A 25,495-nucleotide genomic window follows, 5' to 3' on the forward strand; every position below is an offset into this window, starting at 1 on the left:
GCTATCGTTTACATTGAGTGGTACTGAACTGTCCAGTACCACTCAATGTAAACAATGAAGTCACGTCAAAAGCTGTCTGGACGCACACGATAATAACAAAGATGTAAGAAATTAAACCATGATATAGAACGTAATATTTAATGGTTTATTTTCATTACTGTCGCTACTTCCTGCCATACTCATTCACCTTGGTCCTTGGCATCAATGACACTTGGGGATTTCCCATAGACTGAAAAGGATTTCTGCACACAATCATGAAATCCCTCCTACTTGCGGCATAAGCCCCTCCCACTTGCACATTTGTAAAATCCCTCCTACTTGTGACCTAAGCTCCACCCACTTGTGGCATAAGCTCCTCCCACATGCAGGTCTCCGGGCTGCAGCGATACATACATGAGTTTGAGTAATGATGTTTATTTTTCTAGTAAGGTACGATACAGTTTATGAAAACTTGAGAGAAACATATGAAGAAGAAAAAAACCTACAACAAAAATTTGACAGTGATGATTGAATGGTTGTATATCACAACCAGGGGGAAATGATTTGTAAAACCCTTTACAACTAAACAATGCTTATTTCTTATTTCAGAATGTTAAGACAATAATAAAATATATCACAGTGATGTGATTAAAACTCAATCTATGAAAGCAAACAAGCATGCCAACAAGTTTTGCGCTGTAATACAGTTGTAAAAACTGCAATAAAAGTTGCTTTTAAAAACATAAAAGCTTTCTTAAACATTCCATAAAACAATTAAAACCTCTTTCCACACCGTTAATTCTTCTCATCATGGTTTCACCTGTGAAAACAGAAGTCCGACAAAGAGTTCAGCTACCATCACATGCTGCCGTGAATACAAGTTGCTAACTTGGAAGCTGTACCTAAACGCACCTTAAAAATCATAATTACAACTATAAACCTTCCAGCCTAAAAACTCCCTTACATGGTAAAGAGAGAAATTTCAACAGTGTTATAATATATTTTTCAATATTGTAATAATTTCTGTATTGTTACAGTTTTTACAGCTATTGCATTTTTTAAATATCTGAGATTGAAACCATTTTCTAATGCCAACGATAAAGCACTTGAAATGTGATACCCATAATCTTCAAAATATTAAAGAAGGGTCTTCTAATCAAGCTTGTAATAGTTTTTTTAAATATGGGAACACAAGTTACCTGTAGATTCAGTGGTTCATTAAGACTCCCACCCATTTTCTGTAAGCTCTCATGAAGTCCAGCTTTCAGAAGTGTGTAACCTGGTTTCTCTGTATACTGGAGGGTCATCACAGTAGACAGGTATTCTTGTAATGCACCTAAATTGCACAAAAACACATAACATGCACACCTTTGCTGGTATTAAACACATGAGGATGATGAGAATAGAAAATGAATGCTCACTTGAAGCTTTCTTCTGTTTATAACAGCAACTCAGAAGTCCAGGGATATCAGAAATGTATCTGTAAGCAGGCAAAAAACGTATTACACATAAAAGAACTTTGACATAACTGTAGACTTTCTTCTGTAAAGTGGTAGGTTTTCATCCATGAGCATTGTGTTGCTTTATGATTCTAAATGCATGTGGTATAGATTAGGTAGTCATGTATCAGACACTTAAAGTGACTTAAGGTAAAGATATAGATATTCATACATGAACTATTCATACATATAACTACAGTTATGACAACTTGCTCTCGAGTACTGATGGACCGGCTTTATCCAGTATGGCAGAAGGCTTATGTATATTGGCCTATAAATCATACTTTACAATTAAAAAAAATGCCTTCCCCGGCTTCCTAGGTTGTCTATGAAAGACTGTAGACAATTTTTTATATTAACCATTAAAAAGAATGTAATGGTTATGTACGCTCCCGAGAGCCTCTCACCCGTTCTGACACAAGAAAGGATAATGCCAAAAGAGCCATTCTGTAATGTCAATGTCTCATGCAAATTTTTTTTAATTAATTTTGCAGTCTATCATAGGAGGATCTATTTAGCAGGGATCCATGTTATATCTACCACCATATCGGTATAAACCAATATATGTTACTTTTTTGTTATCATTATCGACTAAATTATTGCTGATATACACTCACCTATAGGATTATTAGGAACACCATACTAATACTGTGTTTGACCCCCTTTCGTCTTCAGAACTGCCTTAATTCTACGTCTACGTAGCATTGATTCAACAAGGTGCTGAAAGTATTCTTTAGAAATGTTGGCCCATATTGATAGGATAGCATCTTGCAGTTGATGGAGATTTGTGGGATGCACATCCAGGGCACGAAGCTCACATTCCACCACATTGCGAAGTTCACATTGAGATCTGGTGACTATGGGGGCCATTTTAGTACAGTGAATTGTCATGTTCAAGAAACCAATTTGAAATTATTTGAGCTTTGTGACATGGTGCATTATCCTGCTGGAAGTAGCCATCAGAGGATGGGTACATGGTGGTCATAAAGGGATGGACATGGTCAGAAACAATGCTCAGGTAGGCTGTGGCACTTAAAGGGGGGGGGGGGGGGGACGACGACACACACTCAGTTTCAGTCAATCTCATGTCAATCTTGAGTACCTATAGAGTAGTATTGCATCCTTCATATCTCCGAAAAGTCTTTAGTTATTATATTTATAAAAGAAATATAGGCTGTACCGAGTCTTTCCGGAAAAAAACGAGCGGCTGGAGGCGTATCGTGAGGGCGGAGCTAAAGAATGACGAGCGTGCACAAAGCGGTGACGTCCTCAAGCGTGGAGAAGAAAACGCTACCCAGATTCAGCTAATACAGATATGATCCAGAATCAGATCCGGAGGATGAAATAAATTGAACAGGAGAAGCAAAGACGTCCGTCTCTGTGGTATGTACTATATTTAGTGTCCTGTCAACATTTGTGTGTGTTTACTCGCAGTTTATGAGGACATGATTCGGTTTATGGACTATTGTATGCGACTAAACCTTAGCAGTAGCAAGCAAAACGGTTTTTCACGTCAAGACTAGTCTAGTGTAACGTTATACATAGAACAACAATGGAGTAACGTTAGCGCATTTGAATGACGAAGCACGCTTTTTGAGAACACTAGATTTATGTTTGGGTGGTTTTACAATAAACAAACTGACTCCAATATTGGTCAGCTAAACAAATGTATTTAAAGACACACCATAGATCGCATGCTCCATTGATAAATTAACTAACGTTATACACGATCGTGTTGTTTACTGATGTTTACTTACGCGACGATAGCCAACAACATAGATATTTAAAGCAATTTTAGTCACCGCGCACGACCGTGAACCTTTATCGTTGGGACCGCTCTGTCAAAAACACACTTCTTTGGTAACTGTTGATTTCGTGAAGTTCTGTGACAGCAGTGACCGTGGAGATCCACTTTTGCGATGCAACTGAAGCGTGATGTGACGCCTCTTGGCATTTCTGCGATCAAATCGGTTCAAATGCATCGCTGCCTTCCCGGAATGCTGTGCTGAAGCGATGAAGTCGCTTGATGTCACCCATAGGAATAAAGTGGAGCGCGGCGTGACCATAGGGCGCCACAGAAGTGTTGCTCAGATGAGTGGCTCTGCACCTGAGAGCCGTGTTTATGGGCCGTGCATTTGGTCTCTCACTCTAGTCACGCGCGTGCACCCTTCCGGAAGAAGAGCCCGTACGGCCCATACAAGGACCTTCCGCTCTGTCGACGTCAAGTGGACCAATACTCGAAAAAAACTCTCCAAAACTTGTGAGAAACCGGAATAGGGATGGGACGAAATATCGTTTGACAAAATATCGCGATACAAAACGTGACGAAACGCATCGAGGTCGAAAAAAATGTATCGCGAAATAAAGATAGATGGCACTGCTCCATGATTTGTGTAGAATGAGGTTGGGGTGCAGCAGCAAACATTAATAGGGAAAGAAAAGGGTTGACATTAGCATTAATATTCTAAACCAAAAATGCAGTTATTGCCTACATAAACTACCACATTTTCTGTTTAACTTTCATTAGACTCCAGAAAGAAAAGGGCATTTTTTCACTGAGCACATTCTCTGCAGTCTGAGCGCGATGCACTGCAGCTCACTCTCGCTCATGTCTGAGGTAAATCATTAACACCATCACCGCTTACCGTACAACTGTTTTATTGAACTAAATACATTACAATCGGCTAAAACGAATGCACAGGTTACTTTCCTGAACAAGCGCGCTCCCGAGTCCGTGTTCTTCACACTGTCCACGTGAATCGCGGCCCAGTTCGGCGCGCACGCGCAAAATACCGGCAGTTCAACAGGAAATGCGGATCTCTTAAAGGGGCCGCACTATATTCCTACTCGTGTAATATGGACCTCCTCCAGGTATGGTGTGGTTCTGGTTCGCTCACTGGTACACATTAACAATTTTTCATACGAACTTTGCCCTGTTCTGAATTAAACTGCCAGTGTAAAAACTCCCTTTATATTCTTAAAATGAAAGAAATCACTAACAGTTACTTACTCATTATTTTTAAGTTTAGGCTTAAGAGAACAATTTCTTAGATAAACATATCTATGACCTTTGATATGTCTAGTCTTCATACTGTATTGATTATTATTGAATAAGTATGGTTTCACTAATAATAAATGTACATTTGCATAAAGCATGCATATTTGTCCATACCTATGTTGATTAGAGTATTAAAAACTTAATTTAAACTTAATTTAAGATACATTTACAATTGCTAAAAAGGTGAGATTTAAAATCGAGTTAACTCATGACAATCATGCAGTTAATCGCGATTCAATATTTTAATCGATTGACAGCCCTACAGTGCCCTCCACAATTATTGGCACCCCTGTTTAAGATGTGGTCGCTGACTTCTAAAAATTCTTCTTTTTTTTTAAATAATATAGAACCAAAATGCAAAAAAAGAGAAAAATCCTACCGTTCGTTTAAGTACATTACTTTGGTGGTAAAAAAAAAATCACAGATTTGAAAAAAATAAACATAAAATTTGATATCGTATCGTGACGTATCGTATCGTAACCCTGGAATATCGAGGTGCATCGTATCGTGAGTTTAAGTGTATCGTCCCATCCCTAAACCGGAAGGAGTATTTTCGACACAGAAATACTCCATCAAATGCCTAACATTAGTTTTTGAAACTTTGTCTATGTTTAGGATGGGAATCAAAGTCTTTAACAGTGTTAAAAAACTCAGTATGCATGAAACAGCATTTCACCCCTCCTTTAAACGATGCCCAATTGGCACTAAGGGGCCTAAAGTGTGCCAAGAAAACATCACCCACACCATTACATTTCCACCACCAAGCCTGCACAGTGGTAACAAGGCATGATGGATCCATGCTCTCATTCTGTTTATGCCAAATTCTGATTCTACCATCTGAATGTCCTCAAATGGTTCAGGTCATACAGGTGACCATAAGTCTGAGTGGACATCGATGACATGCGGAGCCCCACAAGGGTCAATTCTTGCACCACTCCTTATTATTGTCTTTACAACTGTTTTTAACTATGCTTGTTTTAAATTTGTATTCGTCCATATGGTACTCTTTTTTTTCTCATGCATTTGTTACCACTGTTTTAATTAATTTCTATATAAAGCACTTTGAATTGCCATTGGGTATGAAATGTGCTATACAAATAAACTTGCCTTGCCTTGCCTATATATGGTCTATAATATACTTTATAATCAAACTATCAAAACAGTGCCATTTTAATGACCTCCTCTGTCGGCTGGTGAATTGCACAGCTAGTACAAACATATCCACATCATTATGATCAGATGCGGTCTTAACTGCTGCTTTCTCACACTTTCATTTACGTTATGCGTTTATTTAGTTTTTGAGAGGAAAGTGCAGCACATATTAACATTGCTCTCAGCAGAGTGGGCGATGTCAGGATGTTCACTAACAGTATTTCGCTCCAAAGGTATTTCCAACTTCCTTTTACTTCTAAGCAAAGTACTGAAATGTACTTTGCCATGAGTAATATTAGGGTCTTGAATCAATTTCTTCAGGGACTTAAATTCAGTCTCTTGTATGTTACACGTGTGTAGTACAATTGCGAGCATGAGCAATAAATTGCAGGCTGCTGTTCACTAGGGTTGGGCATCGAGAACCGGTTCTAACTTGGAACCGTTTAAAAACTAACGATTCCATATTTCCATTGGAATCGTTTAGAAAATTTATTTTCGGTTCCGATCTTCGGTTCCAAGCGCGCAAGTTTTGGTTTCCATGGCCACCTGATTTCCGGTGCTTGCGCGCCCGCTTGTTCTTTTAGTCATGGAAGCCCGGTAAGCGGCTCTGAAGTGTGGATTTATTTCACTTTTAAAAGCCTGGGTCGGCACAGTGCAACTAGTGTTGTCAAAAATATCGATACTGAAATATCTGAAAAGATACGATAGCCTGCTCAGCCTACACAATCCATCCCAGCTGCTCTCCTCTCCTCTCCTCTCCGACCGACAGCGAGTTGACACGCAGCCGCACATTCTCATTCAGCCGGTTAACCTCTGAACACGATGGACACGCGTTCTGCTGGACTTTTCCTTACGACAGCGTGTTAGTGTTAGTGTGTATGATCGGTCTGAATTTCGCGCGGGATTGCACATAATTCTACGAATCCCCGCAGATTTCAAGCTCACATCTGAAGCGCACACACACACACACATAGCCTACCGTAATAAAGCCGCCCCTGACATACAAGTGTACATACATTTGTTATTCAAAGTCAAACTACAAAAAGACAAACGATCACACTGCTCTTGACTGATCAACTTGTCTAACTTTAATGGTTTTATATGAAACTATTTAATTTTTTGCAAAAACATTATCCAATGTTATTTTAAATTTATTTAGCCACTTTTTTTTATTCAGTTTCTTAACTGAATGTTAGACCTACCTGAAAAAATAAAGCAGTCTATTTCATTTATATATTTTATTATATTGTATTTATTTGTGCTATTTTTTTGTAATATGTATCTTTGTTTATTCAATTCAACTATTGCAACACAATTACCCCGTTGTAAAAAATACATTGAGTTAACAAATGTTTGTGAGATATTTTAATAGTAATTGATCAATGTTTATATATGAGAAAAAGCTTAAAAGCTTTATCATATAAAGTGATCTCTTCAGAAGAAATGTTTGATTGCCTAGACTTTCAAAAGACAGACAAAAAAAAAATATATAAAAAACATCTAATTGACAGTATATGCAGCGTTTTTCCCCCGTTTTATTGAAAATAGCATTGAATATCGATGTGACATGTTTTGACTCCACCCCTCAAAGAATCGGAATCGAGAATCGAAAAGAACCAGAATCGAAAGTAAGAATCGGAATCAGAATCGTTCATATCAAAACGATGCCCAACCCTACTGTTCACTCAACGGTCACCAGTGTCCCTAATAAAATGGGTTTAGTTACATATAACCCCTTTAAAAAACATTATGAAAAAATTATGACCAGTCTTAATTCTTAAAGCATTTTTATAACTAACTTGTAAGAGTAGTCTAAGCAGTTTATGCAACTGGCCACTGATCAAGGGTTATTCTTACCTCTCCTTCTCTGCAGCAATAGAGCTTGTGTGAGAGAGATGACTCCAGGGCAGTGAGCCTGTCATCCAACACAGCATACAGTAACCCAGAGACTGTAGGTCACTGCGACAAGAGGGACCTGCAAAACCAGAGACATGCAAATTAGACTTTCTGACATGGATAATGTAAATAACGCTATAAACAAATGATGCTCACCTGCCCCCTTGTGAGAATCCATACTGATGAAGTTGATGTTACCCTGGTGAGCAGTGCGGCTACCCTGTCGGTACTCCACATGCTTTCCACCAGGGCAAAACCTAAATGCATGGCCAAAGCCAGACAAGAAAACCTACAAAACACAACAAACACTTTAAAGGATTACTTCAGCAATTAGCATTTGGCTATGTATCATTTGAAACTTAAAGAGTAATTTAAAAATTAGAGTAATCCTATGATGATGCAAAATGACGATATATCGGAGGAATTTTTGGCCAGAGGCTAAAAACTACTGCCAGCAGAGGGAGCTATTTCCACGTTTTCAACTCGAGCATGGTGGGTTGGGATCGCACTCACAGCTCAGCTCCTACCTGCAGGCATTTATGTAAACGGAGAGGCCAGTGGAGCAAAGTGAGTGTTTCAACTTCTCAAATTAATTCCTATGAAATGTAAGTTTCCAAAGGCATGCACTGAAAATGCGCCAGACTTGAACACGCGTTGTGAACATCTGCCGCGAGCGGACGCGCTTACCTCAGCTCTCATCATGAGAGCTTCTCATTCTCATTCATCAGATAAATGTAATCAGACTCCTGCACTCGCTCGGCGACTCTCTCATTAAATTTAACAGACACGTTCAGTTTTTAATTGTAGTGTCTGTTCTCTAACTGAACTGATTTTACAAAGATGAACGCAGTGGTGAAAAAGTGAAAGTGATTCTGTAGCGGTGGCTTTGGGAGTGGCTTCACAGGGCAGTGAAGCGAAGCATTCTGGGAATCGTTGTCCTTCATCCCCATGAGACAAAAATACATTTTTTTCATTCTTTTCTCAGTCTAGAAGACACCAAATTCAAAAATAATTTCACATTTCTACTACATTAATGACCCAGTTTAAAAACAGATTCATTTTCCCAGCGCTGAAGTACCCCTTTAATGCTTGAATAATATACAAAACATCCACATTCAGTTTATAAGAGACATGCTTACTGACCTCTGTGTGACTGTCAGTGTCGATGTAAATATTTCCTGCATGGATATCTGCATGGGCATATTCCTTCTCATGGATGAATTCAAGTGCATCCAACTACAAAAAAACATACACATCCTATAAAAATAGCGCCATTTCAAAGAAAATGGCATAGCTAGGGCATTAGCAACAAATCTGAGAGTTAAGCTGTTCAATGGTACACTTACTAATCGTAGTGCAAGCTGGAGAACAGCTTTCTCAGAGAGAAAACCAGTCCCTTCATCTATGACTGTCTGCAGAGGTTGGCCCATGCTGGGAAAGACTAAAAACCTATAGGGAAGTATAGCAGATACAATTAGATTCCACAATGAGGTCATAGTTATTTAATTGTTTTTATCTTTACATACAACCTTTAAATGCATTGCTCTGCACGCAAGATACATGAATATGAAAATCAGTGAAATGAAAAGCAACAAACAAAGACATCAGTCTGCACAAGCAGCAACCAGTTTCTCTTGAAGCGAATATGGAAGTGACTGCAATTCACTGACTGGCTAGACAGGCTCCCAAAGGGAGTAGAATCTTATTGAGCCCCATGTAAAAATGCCCAACTTTACAGCAGAAAAAACATGTTTAGAGCCTGGAACAAATTGTGGTTTAGGACTATACGGCTAGTTTTGCCCTCATGACAACTGTGGGGGGCAACAAATATAACTAATTTCTTTAAATTATATTAAGCCTTAAAGTTCTGCATAATTAAGGTTGTGGACATTTCAGTGACAGGTGGATAGCCATTTGCTGTCTGTACAGCAGCTCCAACAGCTGCTGTGGAAACGTGCTGAATGTGAATAAAGCCCGCTGTTTATTCTGACAAACTGACTAAAGTACAATAATAAGTCTGTCCAGTAATATGGGGGGGGGGGGGGGGGGGGCTTCTAAACTATTTTTGTAATGTAAATGCCTGCTACAATGTAATGTCTTGGATTATCTTCACATGGGAGACCTTTTTCTCACTATGTGCTGACATTTGTGATTATTTATGCACTCCCATTTAAATGTTTGGGGTCAGTGACATTTTTGTTTTTTAAAAAGACATCCTATATTCTCACTAAGGCTACATTTATTTGTTATCAAAAAATACAGTAAAATCTGTCTGGCTATCACCAGATCAAGCTCAATCTTTTAAAATTGAACATTGGTCTGGGGAGTCTGGTCTGTATTTTTACTGCACAAAAGGTGTGATAAACGAGCATAATTCAAATGGATCTGTACATAACTGGAAATTAGGCATGTGCCGATATCAATTTTTCATGTTGCGATTAATTGCTGAAGTTTTATCACGATATACTATATTATCACGATTTTGAAATAAGTTGCAAAAAAAAAGTGTTACCATAGCATAACAGCTTTAAGAACTATTTTTGTAATAACAAAAATAACTGAATGTTTAATACAATAGTGCACCAAAAATATATACAGCTCTGGGAAAAAAATTAAGAGACCACTTAACATTGAGAAACAATGAGAAATCAATGTTAAGTGGTCTCTTGATTTTTTTCAGAGCTGTAAAAGTACAATTTTCAAACAGATTAAAGTGCAAAAGAATTAGGCTATAAAGAACAACAGGTAGGCTAACAAATAAGGTCTCATTATTTAATGCATTAACTAAGATTGAGCAACAGCTACATTTGTTACAGAAAGTATAATGTTTTTGGTAATGATGGTTAAGAAATACTGATCATTGTTAGTTTTATCTTATTAAAACAATATTTTGATTTTGATTGTAATGTTATTAAACTAGGGCCGCGACTCGATTAAAAAAATTAATCTAATTAATTAGAGGCTTTGTAATTAATTAATCGCATTTTAATTGCATATAAATATTAGACCTGAGAACAATGAGAAGTAATTTTTCACATGTATTTTTAGTATACCATTGAATAATGACTGAATACATAAGCTTAATCAACAAAATATTGTTTATTTATTTCAGTCCAGCAGACCAGTGCATGTTTGCCATTAAGTGTAGCAAAAGCATATTTGTGATATTTGAGGCTCGATGTGCTGCGGTAATACGCAAATTCCTTGTTGTATAGCTTGCTCACAACCATGCTCTTGACGACGCTTCCATTCTTTCGTTTTTTAAAACAAAATTTCCCATCCACGGGGCCAAGCAGAGCAGTCTCATCAGCTTCTTCGTTCATGTTCACTGTGGTTTGTTGTTGTCGTGACTCCGGAACGCTAGTTGGTGTTCCAGTATAATTGGTCCGTCGAAACTCATTAATTGAAAAACGTTCCGCGGTGCAAAAATAAGTGTGGTAAAATTATTATTTTTTTTTGCGTAATTAATTAACGCGTTAAAGTCACGTAATTAATTAATCTTAATTAACGCGTTAAAGTCCCAGCCCTATATTAAACAGTAACTAAGAAATTAACATTACTTAGAATGATTAATTCTTTATAAGTATTTTTCATTGTCAACTTGATAATAATTAAGTCGTATGTCTCAAAGTTTTACTGAACAATAACAAATAATTAGAACAGTTCTAATCATTAGGGCATGTTGTAGTCCAGATTAGGGCTGCACGATTTGGGGAAAATATATAATTGCGATTATTCTGGGTAAAATTGCGATTTAAAATGCGATTATTTTTATTATTATTTTACAAATGAAAAGTGTGTGCATATAACATTTTGTGTTTTTATATTAATGTGACTAATAATAATAATTATGATTATTATTACTGCTAAAAATATTTTTAAAAATAAGAAATATTACCATTACAATAACATTTTCATAATTACAAATAAAAAAGAGTATGTCAGAACAAATATAACAATATAAAAACTACATGTGTTTTTTGGTTGTTTGCGGGTTTCCGGGGTAACCACCTTATTCTGCAGTTCATCAGCGCCCTCTCCTGTCACTGAGCGGCACTTCAGCAGCCCGTCTCCTTCACCTGTTCAGTCATGTGCAAACGCACGTTGGGCTTGTTTATATCTGAGCGCGTTTCTTTGACGCAGAATACAGCGGTGTTGAGCATTTATACGGTTGATGGGCAAAGTATTCTTGAGTGCATTATAATTTTTTTAATAAATTGTTAATAAATCATTATTTATGATATTTTAAAGTGTCCACGATAACAATATTGTGCATATTCATTATCGTGATAAATCGCATTATCGAAAATCGGCACATGTCTACGGGCAATGACCCATCTCTTCTCTATACGTCGCATTAAACCAGCCAATAGTGCGCCAGGTGGATAAGCCAATCTGTGATTGGTTCCCACAAAAGTGTAACAGAAGCAGTAGAAATTACTGTAAAGGTTTCCAGACTGAGATGCAGGGGGAAGTCAAATCGCCAGCAGATCCGTCTGAGTTTACTCAGTGTACAGCAAAATTGTTAAACAAACCCCTTAACTGTCACCTGCCCGTATACGGGCATTCTAAAATTTACTTCACGATATTACTATTAAATCCTAATGTAATCATGACAAACTATATATTGTTGGAAAGGTCTAACACTCCTGAAGAGATATGCGTCCATTGTTTTATGACAAAAATTACATGATGACAGTAAAATAGTAATTTATGACGAGAGTGCCCCTTAAAAAATAAAATAAATCTACAACATAACAGCAGTTGTAACCTTTAACTACTTTATAATGAAAATCTTTTCTTATCTTGACAAAACACATAATTTCTTGACAAAACACATATCATTTGAAAGGTCTGAGTCTCAATGTTCCATATTTGGTGACTGTCTTATGATGGAAGTGATATTTGGACAGAAATTTACAGGAAAATAGATCAAATAAACAATCAATGGAAATTGATTGACACCCGGTGGCTATTTTGGGTATAGCGCCTAAACAAAATCTCATGGGGACTTCAATTTTTGTGATATCAACTTCAAATTTGGAACACAATTTGGTTAGACATATGGCTTTGATTTCATAGTAATTTTAGAGTAAAACATTTTTTGTAAAATATTTATTTTATATAAAATAAAAATATTTAGTACTCTATTTATCATCTTCAATAAATGTAAACTTCCATAACTTTTCTATTATTTTATATTTTGAAATGCTTTCACTTCAGCAATAATCTGCTGATTGTCATCTTTAAAATCAAGACCAAAAACTTAAGTCTATATCCCAAAGCATTCATGAATTACAGCCCTTTAAGTTTGGATAGTGCATTTTCATGACTATTCTCAAAAAGGGGGGTGACAGTTAAGAACATTATTACAAACATTAAAATAACTTTTCTATTTTAATATATTTTAAAATGTAATTCAAAGCTGAATTTTCAGCATGATTACTCCAGTCTTTAGTGTCACATGATACTTCAGAAATCATTCTAATATGCTAATATGATGCTCAAGAAGGTTAAAGGTTCAATTTAATGCATCATTGGCTTAATACAAGATTAGACATATTAATTTCCTTCAAAACCCCCAAACTTTAGATTTGTAGCATAATATTCTGTAAAGGTTTCTTTACAGATAAATACAAATCCACATACCTATATGCTTCATGGAGACCAAATCCTACACATGATGGAATCCCAAGGAAGTCCAATTTGTGTGATTTCAACCATTTCTCCACTATTGACAAAGAAAAGGAAAGAAAGTTGTTGTTATAAGCCCAGCTATACTAAACTGAGTTTATCAAGTGCTAAAATTACTTACCCGCATCAGGTTTGGCAGCTCTCAGATGGAAGTTCTGCTCATTGAACAGGTGTCCTTCTTTAGCACCCTGAGGAAGAGAACAAAGTTATCGGGATCTTCCTCACAAACACACGCACACAGTCAGGCTTATTTTGTGAACACAACACTCACCAGTCTCAACATGTACTTGCATTCATTTGAGTCTGCGTGCTGATTTGCCTGGCACACTAGATTAGACAGACAATATTTAGATGCATTAACCACATTTATTGCATTGCTGCAATTCTAACCATCTGCGGAAAAACAATTAAAGGAATTGACAGATGGATATATTTATCCAAAAGCGTATGGTTTAATAGTCAAATATTTTACCTGCATACGTTAGATCTAATTCTGTTTGCCACAGAAGTTCAACTAGCTTCCACTTTTTGCTTGACTGGTCACAAACCACCAGACCCTCCTGGACAGGCTCCACGCTGCACACGCGCTTCTTGCCTTTGCATTTCGCTAAAACCCCACATAATAACATCATGATGCTATTTTGGCATTTAGTATGAAACGTGATGTAATCACTTTTAGATGATATTATGATATATATATATATATATATATATATATATATATATATATATATATATATATATATATATATATATATATACACACACACACACACACACACACACACATGTAGAAGTTTGTCCTCTACATTGCATCTTACATGGGCTTTGAACAACTGAAGAAGTTTGCTTTGCCTCCTCGTCTTTAACTTGGGGAGAAGCCTTACGATTTCGAGGTGACATCAAATGCATCTTATCTAAAATAATGCAGCACAAAAAAATACTTCAGGGTACACCAATAAAAATATGTAAATATAAATATAACATCTATTTATAATAGTGTGTAAATTATTAATAAAGTGGACATATTTGCAATTTACTATAATATGACTGAGCAAGACAATCCGCTTTAATTACCTAAGCTATAAAAATATATCAAATAAAAATGTAAAGACTACATCCAGATCTCACCTGGAGTTTTAAGTGTGACCAAACAAGCCTGCTTCACCTCCTCTTGTTCTTTAATCTGGGGAGATGTCTTTCCTTTTCCAAATGTCAAAGACTTCTTATCTGGAATAAAGCAAGACACAAAATCCTGCAGCATTCAATGTTATAATGCTGTTGATTTGCATTGAGCAGAAAACTTCTATCAACATTTTTATACTTATATTTACTCTCAAATAACAGGACCATCTGCTCTAAATACATTTGGCTATAATAAAACATACAATTTTAAAACATAAAGTCTAGTTTTTCGGTATAGTGCATCTACCTGGGGTTTTCTTTGACACTTCTTCCTCCACTTTAAACAGGTTGGGTGTCTTTCGCTTTCGAGAAGATGGCGAAGTCTTCTGATCTAAAATAAAGATGTCGTCTTTCACACAGATTCTAGCAAGTCTACAAAGCCCTTGTCTCTACTACAGAAACACTAAACACCCTCAGACTCACCTGTACAGTCCATGGCTGTGCTAGTCAAGGTCTTTCGCCGTGTCGAACGCAAAGGTGGGCGAATCAGTGCAGGTTGTGATGAGTCTCCCGCAGATTCCACAACTACAAAAACAAATGTTGATTATAGTGTTGCCATTTGCATTAAAAGAAGCAACTGCCATCAAAAAGCTGCCATAACACATTTACGTGTATTATGCACATACCGGTACTATACAATTCAAAAGTTTGGGGCTGGAAGATATTTTAATGTTGTTGAAAGTCTCTTATGCTCAGCAAGCCTGCATTTATTTGATCAAAACTACAATAAAAACAGCGACATTGTGAAATATTACAACAATTAAAAACATATTTTTTATTTGAAATTATTTTTACATTTATTTTATATATTATTTTTACCTACAATTTGTCAATAGTTCAGTCTTCAGTGTCACATTTCAGAAATTATTCTAATATGATAATTTGTTGCTCAACAAAACATATCTTATTGAAAACATGATACATTTCTTCAGGTTCCTTTGATGATTAGAAGGTTCAACGGAACATTTATTTGAACTAAAAAAATTCTGTCACATTATAAATGTCTTTAACTCCACTTTTGATTATTTAAATGCATCCTTGCTGAAAAAAAATATTAATTTCAACAATAGAAAAGTCTTACTGACCCCAAAGATTTTATTGTATTAAACACTTCTGCTAGTAAAAGGAAGCATAGTGGGATTTACTGTCTCGTGTCTGCTTTACTATATTTAGTCTGCTTGTGCAGAACTCTTTGATCAGCAAACTGCAGTCATTTCAGAACATATGGAATAAAAGTAATTTACTACGAGGTTGAACTAAAACCCATATTTACCTTCCATGGCGCTCACAGATGAGAAAACAGAGTTTGGATGTGGTTCAGATGGATGTGATTGTGAAGTTAGAGCTTCTGTTGAGTCTTCTGGGAGTCTTCCACCACACGAAGGACAAAATTTGAACCCGGGCTGTAACTTTGAACCACACTGAGGACAGAAATTCGCCATTATGACAGAAAATTCAGCACGGCGGTTGGAAATGCCCCTCGTCAAAATGTGCTGGCAGTCACTGACAGAAGGAAAGCTTTTCCAACGATATTTCCAAATCAGCCTTCAACAGACATCTTTCGCACGGCTGTATCCAAAGCGTTGTGTGGTTGACACAAATCACGTGATCGTTTGCGGGTGACGTTTGACGGCAAATGGCAAGGGCCAGAATTCACGCGATTTTCATTTTTTTAATACATAAACGACGAGCAATGCTAAAATTGCCCCTGCTTTTATGTCTGTTGATAAGCCATTCTAAAGCAAAAGATAAATTACAAAACTAATAATTCCCAACATCAATGTTTTTACACATTCAAAATGGTCGTTTACTCACCTTCATTTATTCTACAACCTGACTGCCGTTCTTTTGCCGAGAACAAAATATATTTGAAATATATTAGTAATCAGTTTTTGTAACCTCTGACTTCCATTGAAAAAAAAAAAAAAAATACACACTTTGTACGTACGTTTCACATGAAGAAAATAGTCATGATGGTTTCATTTTTGGGTGATATAACCCATTAAATGATTTACTCCTACTCTCCCTCCATCTTAATATTTTTTTGTGTGTTTGCAAAATGTCTAACATCTTACCTAACACTTTAACACCAGTCTTTTGTTGCCATACGTTTGAGAGGTTAACTTTTCTCAAAAATATGTAGGGGCGGACTGAGGCCAAAAAATGACTTTCTGTCCCACAGTAGCCCACCATATCCTACATAACACATTGACTCATTAATGTGCAGAATAATTTTAAAACACCAATTATAGCATAAAAATAAATCACAATACAAAAATAAAAGCTATTTAAACATTTATTTTAAGTAAAACTAAACATATATAAGGCCATATTTGTAAGACAAACAAAAGAACATTTACACAATGTTATATAAACTATCAAGAGAGCATGTCAGCTAGTCAGGGGGTATTATCTTCTTGGTGCAGTGTTAAGACACCACTCATCTGTACAACTGCTGAATCAGGATTGAAACTATATTTTTGCATTAACACAAATCATCATGGCATACTATTAGCTGTAGGCTATCATGTAACATTAAAACTTGCTTGATCATGTCCATAGGCTTAAGGGAATCTTTCTCTGAGCAGGTCAGCAGTTTTATGTAAAGAAGAAGATGGCTTGCGTGTGTGTGTACATTTGAAAGAGCATGAGAAACAGGTTTGGACTGACGACAGTATGCAAATGTGTATAAAAACAGAAATTCTTTTAAATTTCTCCTAGTAAAAAACATGATTGCAGTACCATCTTATCAGCCTTTACGTTAAGCAAAACTAAAAATATACAATAGTGACAAACTGGCATAGACTATAACCTCCAAAGCAGGAATAAAAACATTGTTTGACTGAGGAAGGAAATTTGCTGATAGCTTTTTTTTTTATTCCCAGTGCAGAAATGTACAAAAACACTTGAATACATTCACACACTGGTCGATTTTGGAGCGAACATTAACTTTTTTTGTGTTAACACTCATATATATATATACATGTATATATACAGCATGGGAGTAGATCTAATGAAAACTGATTTTCTATTTTATCTGACATGAAAGGCCTTCTGATTACAAATCTCTATTTTAATGGCAGGTAATCTATAATTTGCATGCATGTACGTGTTTGAAATCCTGGAAGGTTAAGGAAAACTTTCATTTAGCTAAAGAAAATACAACATCCCTGGCATTTCTCCCGCTCCCACAACCCCACTCCCCCAATTCAAAGCAATCTTGTAAAAATAAAAAGTATAAACAAATAACTATTTCCATAAAAAGGAAATCCTTGTTTCCTTGTGAAACAGACATACAGAAGTATATCAACAATTGTAAAATCCAGAGGTCTGTCCCTGTGCATGAGCATTTTTCCAGGAGTCCAGTTCTTGTTTCTGCTTCTCCAGCTCCTCTTTTTCTTTCTGAAACTCCTCTCTCTCTTTCCGTATCTCCTCTTTTTCCCTCTGGAGTTCATTCTTCTCCTTTTGGAGGTCTTCTCTTTCCTTCCGCAATCTTCCATGCTCCTGCTCTTGTTCACATTTCTGGTTTTGAAGCACTCGGCGCTCAGCATCCATTTCACGGAACTGCTGCAGTAACTCCTTCTGCAGCTGTATGCTGCGCCCCTCTTCCTGCTGGACACGTCTCAACGCCTCTGTCAGCTCCCGCTCTCTTTCCAATATACGCACACCCTCAGACCACTTAGCTCCTAAGAGGAAACAATTTAAAAACTTTTATTAAAACTTTTAAATATAGGCACATAAGCATAAATCAAAGAAAAGCCTCCTTTGTATCATGCAAATTCAACAAAGCAAACTGTGTGAACTCAAACCAGTCATTTTACCATTTAGTAATTTGCTGTCATTTTATTATGTATAGTACACTATAGTACTTCAAGTTTCACTAAATGTGTTGGTATATCTTTATTTCAGTCAACATCAGTGAAGTTAATGCTTTTTAGGGCTTTAGATTTAGTTAACTATAATAAAACATCCTTTTCACACATAAGGTAAAAATGAAGAATGATGAGAAGAGTAAAAACCAAACTATACCTGAATATCTGTCTAGGCTGGTACTGCAGGGTGAACGGACATCACGCTTCGGTGACACAATGTGTGATCTGGTCGGGGTTCCGCTTGCTATTGTGGGAGAAGCAGCAAGTCTGCTCGGATCGTCAGATTTGCGCTTGTTAGGCCGCTTTTGTGGATGATCCTCAAGTTGAGCAAACTCATTAGGATGCTTATGCTGTAGATGTCTGATAAGGTTACTTGTGCTACTCCGGTGCTGGATCTTCTCCATGCAGAGCAAGCACAGGGCTCGTGGTTCCTGGCCAAGCTTCCGATAGTGCACCCAAACGGAGCTCCACTTGCGAGTATTACCTGGGGCCTCATCCTCTTGTATGTCTTTTCCATCCCCTTCATCAACAGGGCCCTCAACTTCCTCATCAGCCACCTCTGCTTCAGTTGTCCCCTCTCCTGCTGCAGCACGAAGGATCCCCTTAATGGCACCATCCATTTCGCCATCTTCTCCCACAGACTCCACCTCTACCTGCTGCTCGTCCATTAACACTGTAACTTGGCACAGAAAAAAAGGAGAATAAAAAGTAGTTACATTCATTATTTAAAATTTAAACTGAATTGACTTTGACTCACTGAACTCTGTACATCTATAGCTAGATGAAGGCAAAACAGATTCAGAATATTGCTAAATTCATAATTCACTAATGTTCAAAAAGTCTGGTAAAAATCCCATTCATTTTTTAAAATGAAAATTCTGTCATACTTTACTCACCCTGAAGTTGTTTCGAACCTGCATGAATTTCTTTCTTCAGCAGAACACAAGGGAAGATATTTTAAAGCATGTCAGTAACCTAATAGTTAACTGGAGCCATTGACTTCAATAGTAGGAAAATAAAAATACGATGGAAGTCAATGGCTCCAGTAAACTAATAGCTAACTGACATTCTTCAAAATATCTTCCCTTGTGTTCTGCTGAAGAAAGAAATTCATGCAGGTTCGAAACAACTTGAGGGTGAGTAAAGGATGACAATTTTCATTTTAAAGTGAACTATCCCTTTAAAAACAGACCTACTCTGAGCTAAGAAGTGGTTAGTTAATGGAAAATACTTTTGTTGAAGCTATCGGTCCAAAATATAGTAACTTTTTTTAAATCGTGTTCAACAGCTGAATTTATGATGAAAAAACTACATTACGCATAATTCTGCAGGGAAACCTCCAATCAGAAAATTCAACAAGCAAACCACACCAGAAGAACACTCCCCCACCCACTCCCATGAATTATCCAAACTGCTTTATCCTTATCACAGTTGTCTAAAGCCCAGCATCTTGGGCCACAGGTGGGGAAACCTTGGGGTCACCCTGTCTGCAGCAGAACATGCCAGAAGTAAGTCGCTGTAATGGGGGAAACACTTCAAATCTGTGAAGATTTGCGAACGCAAGGCAAGTGGACTTTGACTCAATAACAAATCTACGTCTGTCTGGGAAATAATAACGTGAAGCTTGAGCCAAAGATGAACGAACACGTTCAGACCATAGACCGTAAAAAATATGGACGACTCGACATCATCCGTTTCCGCTTGCCATATTTGAAGCTTTCAGGTGGGGGTGCACGGCGCTGACATCTTGGGACCGTGTCTGCGCAGTAGCGATTTCGGGACCGGAGTTGCGCAGTAGAGCGCAGGAAGTAGAGCAGGAAGCACAGCTGCGATATCAAAATCCCGCCCACACTCTCGCAGATGCAGAACAATTAATTATGTTGGTGTGAAATAAACAGTTATGGAAATGTAGAAATTAAAGCTAAAGCACCAATCGGCTCCCAAAAATTCCGAAAAAAGTCCGTTAGTGCCTCAGTGACAACTTCACTCAGAGAAGCCATCAGTCTCAGCTGTCAATCATGACGTCACACCCCCCGTTTTTAAAGCGTCAGATAACTAACTAAAACTAAACTTATTTTAAAAACGAACACTTGAAATGAAATCATCGTGATGATAACTGCCTTCAATGACATAAACTAACTTTGGGGAAAAAATATTTGAAGTGTAATTTTATTGTTTAGTTTGTCTCGCGTCCATTAGAAAACACAGAGGGGCGGCTATACTGGGACCGATCACCGGGGGGCGATCAAGGCGCGAAAGCTTCAGTAAATGAGAGGGAGACTGCAGGCTTGGTTCAGACACGACTAAGGGGGGGTGACACACTCAGTTTCAGTCAATCTCATGTCAATCTTGAGTACCTATAGAGTAGTATTGCATCCTTCATATCTCCGAAAAGTCTTTATCTTTATTATATTTATAAAAGAAATATAGGCTGTACCGAGCCTTTCCGGGGAAAAAACGAGCGGCTGGAGGCGTATCGTGTGGGCGGAGCTAAAGAATGACGAGTGCGCACAAAGCGGTGACGTCCTCAAGCGTGGAGAAGAAAACGCTACCCAGATTCAGCTAATACAGATATGATCCAGAATCAGATCCGGAGGATGAAATAAATTGAACAGGAGAAACAAAGACGTCCGTCTCTGTGGTATGTACTATATTTAGTGTCCTGTCAACATTTGTGTGTTTACTCGCAGTTTATGAGGACATGATTCAGTTTATGGACTATTGTATGCGACTAAACCTTAGCAGTAGCAAGCAAAACGGTTTTGTAGTTCAGACTAGTGTAACGTTATACATAGAACAACAATGGAGTAACATTAGCGCATTTGAATGACGAAGCCCGCTTTGTGAGAACGCTAGGTTTATGTTTGGGTGGTTTTACAATAAACAAACTGACTCCAATATTGGTCAGCTAAACAAATGTATTTAAACACACACCATAGATCGCATGCTCCATTGATAAATTAACTAACGTTATACATGATCATGTCGTTTACTGATGTTTACTCACGCGACGATAGCCAACAGCAGAGACATTTGAAGCAGTTTTACTCACCGCCTGCTTCCAAAGCAGGACCGAACCTTTATCGCTGGGACCGCTCCATCAAAAACACACTTCTTTGGTATGATTTGGTGAGGTTCTGTGACAGCAGTGACCGTGGAGATCCGCGATGTTGTGAAGCTTCCCGTCATTTCTGCGTTCAAATCGGTTCAAATGCAGCGCTGCCTTCCCGGAATACTGTGCTGAAGCATTGAAGTCGTTTGATGTCACCCATAGGAATAAAGTGGAGCGCGGCGCGGACTATAACGACATAAGTGTTCACGGACGACTGGATCTGCAGCTGAAAGCGTGTTTATGGGCGTGCATTTGCTCTCTCGCTCTAGTCACGCGCGCGTGCACCCTCCTGGGAGAAGAGCCGTACAGCCCGTACAAGGACCTTCCGCTCTGTCGACATCAAGACGACCCATACTCGAAAAAAACTCTCCGAAACTTGTGAGAAACCAGAAGGTGTATTTTTGACACAGAAATTCTCCATCAAACGTCCAACATTAGTTTTTGAAACTTTGTCTATGTTTAGGATGGGAATCCAAGTCTTTAACAGTGTAAAAAGCTCAGTATGCATGAAACAGCATTTCACCTCCCCTTTAAGGAATAACAATCAGGGCTTGACATCAACACCTGCCATTTATATTCCGGCTGTGGCGTGTAACGTTAACAGTCTCTCACACTAGTCACTGTTGCTAGTAACCTATTTATTATAGGCTTCTCAAAAGCCATCTGTTATAATCGCGTTGCGCATTATAACCTATCAGACATGTTTTTATTGAGTTTATGAATGCAGTGTCTAGGCTAATAATCAGATGCGTTCAGATAAACCGGAGTGGTTCAAAACGCGCTCTCACTCACTGTAATCTGCACTAAGAGATGAACGTATCGCGATATAGGCCTACGCAGGAGATTCATTCAGCATACGCTTAAATGTTTTTGTTCTAGCATATTTCAGCAGAGAAAATAGTTTAAAACAAACACCGCAGAACCTATAGCGCATCTGATGTGACTGGCATAAAGTTGGCTTGACGTTCAAGATTCGCAAATTTAGGGACCGTCTCTAAAGTTACATACAACATTGGTATGCGCGTTTGTATAAAACTGACTGTAAAGTGTTCATCTAGTTGCCGGGTATAATGCGCACCTTTTGGATTTTTGATATTTAATTTTTTTTTAAAAACTGTCACATGAAAATGATATTTCATGACAATGATATATAACATGGATATGATTTATTTTACTGGGATACTGTTTGGGCTCATACACAAAATATGCTAGATTTAAATGCGTCATAGCTGATAGAGGACACTGATGAGAATACTGCTTTAACATATTTATAAAAATAATATTAGAGATTATATTTTACACCAAACAATTATTTATGCATTATGTGGTGCTATAGACGACAACCAATATAAGGAAGGAAATCCCACAGAATACAATCTTGCTTTAAAAAAGGGCATAGAGCAGCTTGATTTATTTGTTGTTTGTTCATTTTCAAATATAAAACTTGTTTAAATGTTTTCAGTGTGCAATGATTATTTTTGAACTCTCTCATTTTGAACAAAACCGCGATAATATTGATAACCGTAATTTGTGTAACTATAACCCTGATGTTAAATTTCCATACCGTTTCATCCCTAATGCCTTATTTCTATAAATTCAAGTTCATTACATTACGTGGACAGATGAAGGAAAATAACATTGTTTGGTATGGAAGCTGATAAGGCTGTGCAATTTATTGAAATATCGCAATGACATGCAATATCTGAATGATTTTAATAGGCTACTTCAAGATTGTGAAAAGTGTCTGTTTTTGGTCGACGCATAGCAGAGAATAGACTGGGCACACGACTGTTACTTATGGCAGTGGCCCCAAACCTGTCCTGAAGGACCCCCAGCCCTGCACATTTTGTATGTCACCCTCACTAGACACACCCACTTCAGGTATCGCCATCTCTTTTAATCAGCTGATGATTTGGATAAGGTGTCTGATGAGGGAAACATGCAAAATGTGCAGTGCTGGGGGTCCTCTGGGTCTTGGACATGTTTGGGAGCCACTGACTTATGGGACTTGATGTTATAAAGAGTTATTAAAAGCAATAATTTGCACAAAAAAACAATAACTTGCAGTCTCGCGCTGTCTGACACACAAACACACGCCGAAAAGTGAACGACACTGCTGGTCACTTTCAGAAGTTGTAGCTTTCTTTTTCCAGAAAGAATGTGAAACATTTAATTCTCAGTTTTTAAATATTGTTTTATATATAATTTAAATAGATTTAACACACTAATTGCAATATCATATCGCATATAGAATTATTGCAAGATTTTGCATATCGCATTTTTCTTCAATATCGCACAGTCCTAGAAACCGAGGACAGACATAAACTGCATTTTCTATCCATTTACTGTAAAAAACGCGCCCATCCGGGGATGGTGAAGATGGTGCATCACGTGACAATTTCGGATCAAATACGGTTCAATACAATTCGGATTTCTGAAAAGGACATACATTGTGTAGAATTTAATAATCACTGACAATTCGTATGTAATATGTCTTTATATTTCACACAGAATGTGGTTGTTACCGTTGAAGGTTTTCTGTCCCGCTTATTCTGGACGGACGGGAGGGGGCGGGGTGGCTCTTTCAGTCAAAGCACCGTATATTGCCGATCCAAATCAGCGACACGATTCAAAAGATTCATTCATTTGACTGAACGAGTCGAATCGAATCGATTCCGGTCGGGGAAATTCGTTTGAGATAATATTAAATTTGCTAAATTATCCTTCTATCATTGAGCGACGTAATAGACGATTGTTTGAGAAAAACAACATGGCGTCGTTGCGACATCCACCCAAAACCATGGCCTAAGCGAAACTCTCGTCACTTTGACATAAGACTCTGTAAAACGAACCCGTTCCTACTGAGGAGTCGATACTGAATCACACAATCACAACGAGCAGTTTTGAATTATAAAGCACCGTTATTTTGGCTCCTGGACTCACATGTGGTAAGGTATAAGCACGTGCAAAGTAACTGTTAGGCCAAAATGGAAAGAAAAATGCAAGCTGTCGATTCTAAGTTCCATAACCAACCAGTTTTGTCACAGACATATTTAGAGTACATCACGACAGTGTACATAACGAGAAGCACTACAAGACAATACTTTAACCTTAAATACCTTCCACACAACCAGTGTCGTTGCGTTTGGATACCGCATCTGCCGCGGGCTTCCTTTTGTCCAACGAGGAAAAATCTGACGGGTGTTTCGTTCGTAAATGGCGAAGCATGTTTGTTGTATGACCAAAATATAAAACCGTCTTCATACAGAGGAGACACAATACTCTTCTGTCATCCTCGGCTTGGAAAAATGACCAGACTATACTTCGCTTTCGTGCCGCCATTTTCGAACGAGTCGACTTTGATTACTGACTGACTGATTGCCTTATTCCAGACGGTAACCTTCTTTGCGTGAAATTCTCGCGCATGCGCATTGTCGCTGATGCTTTTGGTCGCTGAGCAAAAATAATTTGAAGACAAAAATAATGTGAATATATTTCTTACTGTCTTTGTTACAAAGATTATCCTCAATAATACTCGTACATATTGTTGGGAAGACAAAAATTGTTCATAGCCTCTTTTTTAAACGTTTTGTTTTTGTCTTTTGAAGTATCTAAAGATAATTATCTGTGATTAAACTAATCAAAACTGCTTATAGTGAAAATAGAATCACACATTAATAAACACAGTTTATTAAAGTCCAGCACATGCAATGACAGTACATTAGAAGTCTAGATCTGAAAATTTTAAAGCAACTGACAAAGATAATCCTCTGCTTTGTGATTCTTTGCATTTTGCCACTTTTTTTTTCTATGTTTATCATTGCTGCAGGATTCCCATTCAAAAGCTCTAGGATCAAACTCGTATGTGAATCTCGCGAGAAGTTCAGACAAGGGTTACCATCTAGACACGAGCCTTTAGCGCCCCCTCTAGAATGCCAGATGGTATTCGTGTTAAAGACACATAAAAAAATAAAATAAAATAAATATTTGTTGTCATTCAGCAGGCATGTGTAAAACCCATGAGTAAAAATATTTAATTCAATTAAGT

At 37.6% G+C, this 25,495-nt stretch overlaps 2 protein-coding genes across 3 annotated transcripts; both read right to left on the reverse strand.

Annotated features, from left to right (window-relative positions):
- Nucleotides 1-398: 398 nt before the first annotated feature.
- vrk3 (VRK serine/threonine kinase 3) lies at nt 399-16,089 on the reverse strand. 2 transcript variants are annotated; one of them, XM_067442551.1, is made up of 16 exons: nt 15,737-16,088; nt 14,887-14,988; nt 14,711-14,794; nt 14,410-14,508; nt 14,100-14,195; nt 13,751-13,885; nt 13,550-13,605; nt 13,400-13,466; nt 13,234-13,315; nt 8,931-9,033; nt 8,728-8,820; nt 7,741-7,873; nt 7,546-7,663; nt 1,401-1,459; nt 1,179-1,315; nt 399-799 (listed from the first exon to the last, which is right to left on the reverse strand). In XM_067442551.1, exons 1-16 carry the CDS (start codon nt 15,903-15,905, stop codon nt 788-790), a joined length of 1,545 nt encoding a protein of 514 aa, XP_067298652.1. In that variant the 5' UTR covers nt 15,906-16,088; the 3' UTR covers nt 399-787. The 2 variants fall into 2 exon arrangements, with proteins under 2 accessions (XP_067298652.1, XP_067298659.1); XM_067442558.1 differs by lacking the exon at nt 14,100-14,195 and having other exon boundaries at nt 15,737-16,089.
- Nucleotides 16,090-16,741: 652 nt separating this feature from the next.
- LOC137073858 (uncharacterized) lies at nt 16,742-24,870 on the reverse strand. The gene is made up of 3 exons (XM_067442568.1): nt 24,567-24,870; nt 18,493-19,014; nt 16,742-18,149 (listed from the first exon to the last, which is right to left on the reverse strand). Exons 1-3 carry the CDS (start codon nt 24,787-24,789, stop codon nt 17,770-17,772), a joined length of 1,125 nt encoding a protein of 374 aa, XP_067298669.1. The 5' UTR covers nt 24,790-24,870; the 3' UTR covers nt 16,742-17,769.
- Nucleotides 24,871-25,495: the final 625 nt, after the last annotated feature.

The sequence above is a fragment of the Pseudorasbora parva genome, chromosome 1 (assembly GCF_024679245.1).
Source record: "Pseudorasbora parva isolate DD20220531a chromosome 1, ASM2467924v1, whole genome shotgun sequence".
NCBI classification, from domain to species: domain Eukaryota; kingdom Metazoa; phylum Chordata; class Actinopteri; order Cypriniformes; family Gobionidae; genus Pseudorasbora; species Pseudorasbora parva.

Coding starts and splice junctions, on each gene's coding strand:
- vrk3 (XM_067442551.1), bottom strand. CDS start 15,905: ATGGCGAATTTCTGTCCTCAGTGTGGTTCAAAGTTACAGCCCGGGTTC. Junction 14,795..14,886: donor CACAGCCATGGACTGTACAG/GTGAGTCTGAGG, acceptor TCTTTATTTTAG/ATCAGAAGACTTCGCCATCT. Junction 13,886..14,099: donor TTCAGTTGTTCAAAGCCCAT/GTAAGATGCAAT, acceptor GTGGGGTTTTAG/CGAAATGCAAAGGCAAGAAG.
- LOC137073858 (XM_067442568.1), bottom strand. CDS start 24,789: ATGGCGGCACGAAAGCGAAGTATAGTCTGGTCATTTTTCCAAGCCGAG. Junction 19,015..24,566: donor CGACACTGGTTGTGTGGAAG/GTATTTAAGGTT, acceptor TTCTGTGCCAAG/TTACAGTGTTAATGGACGAG. Junction 18,150..18,492: donor CAGCCTAGACAGATATTCAG/GTATAGTTTGGT, acceptor GTTTCCTCTTAG/GAGCTAAGTGGTCTGAGGGT.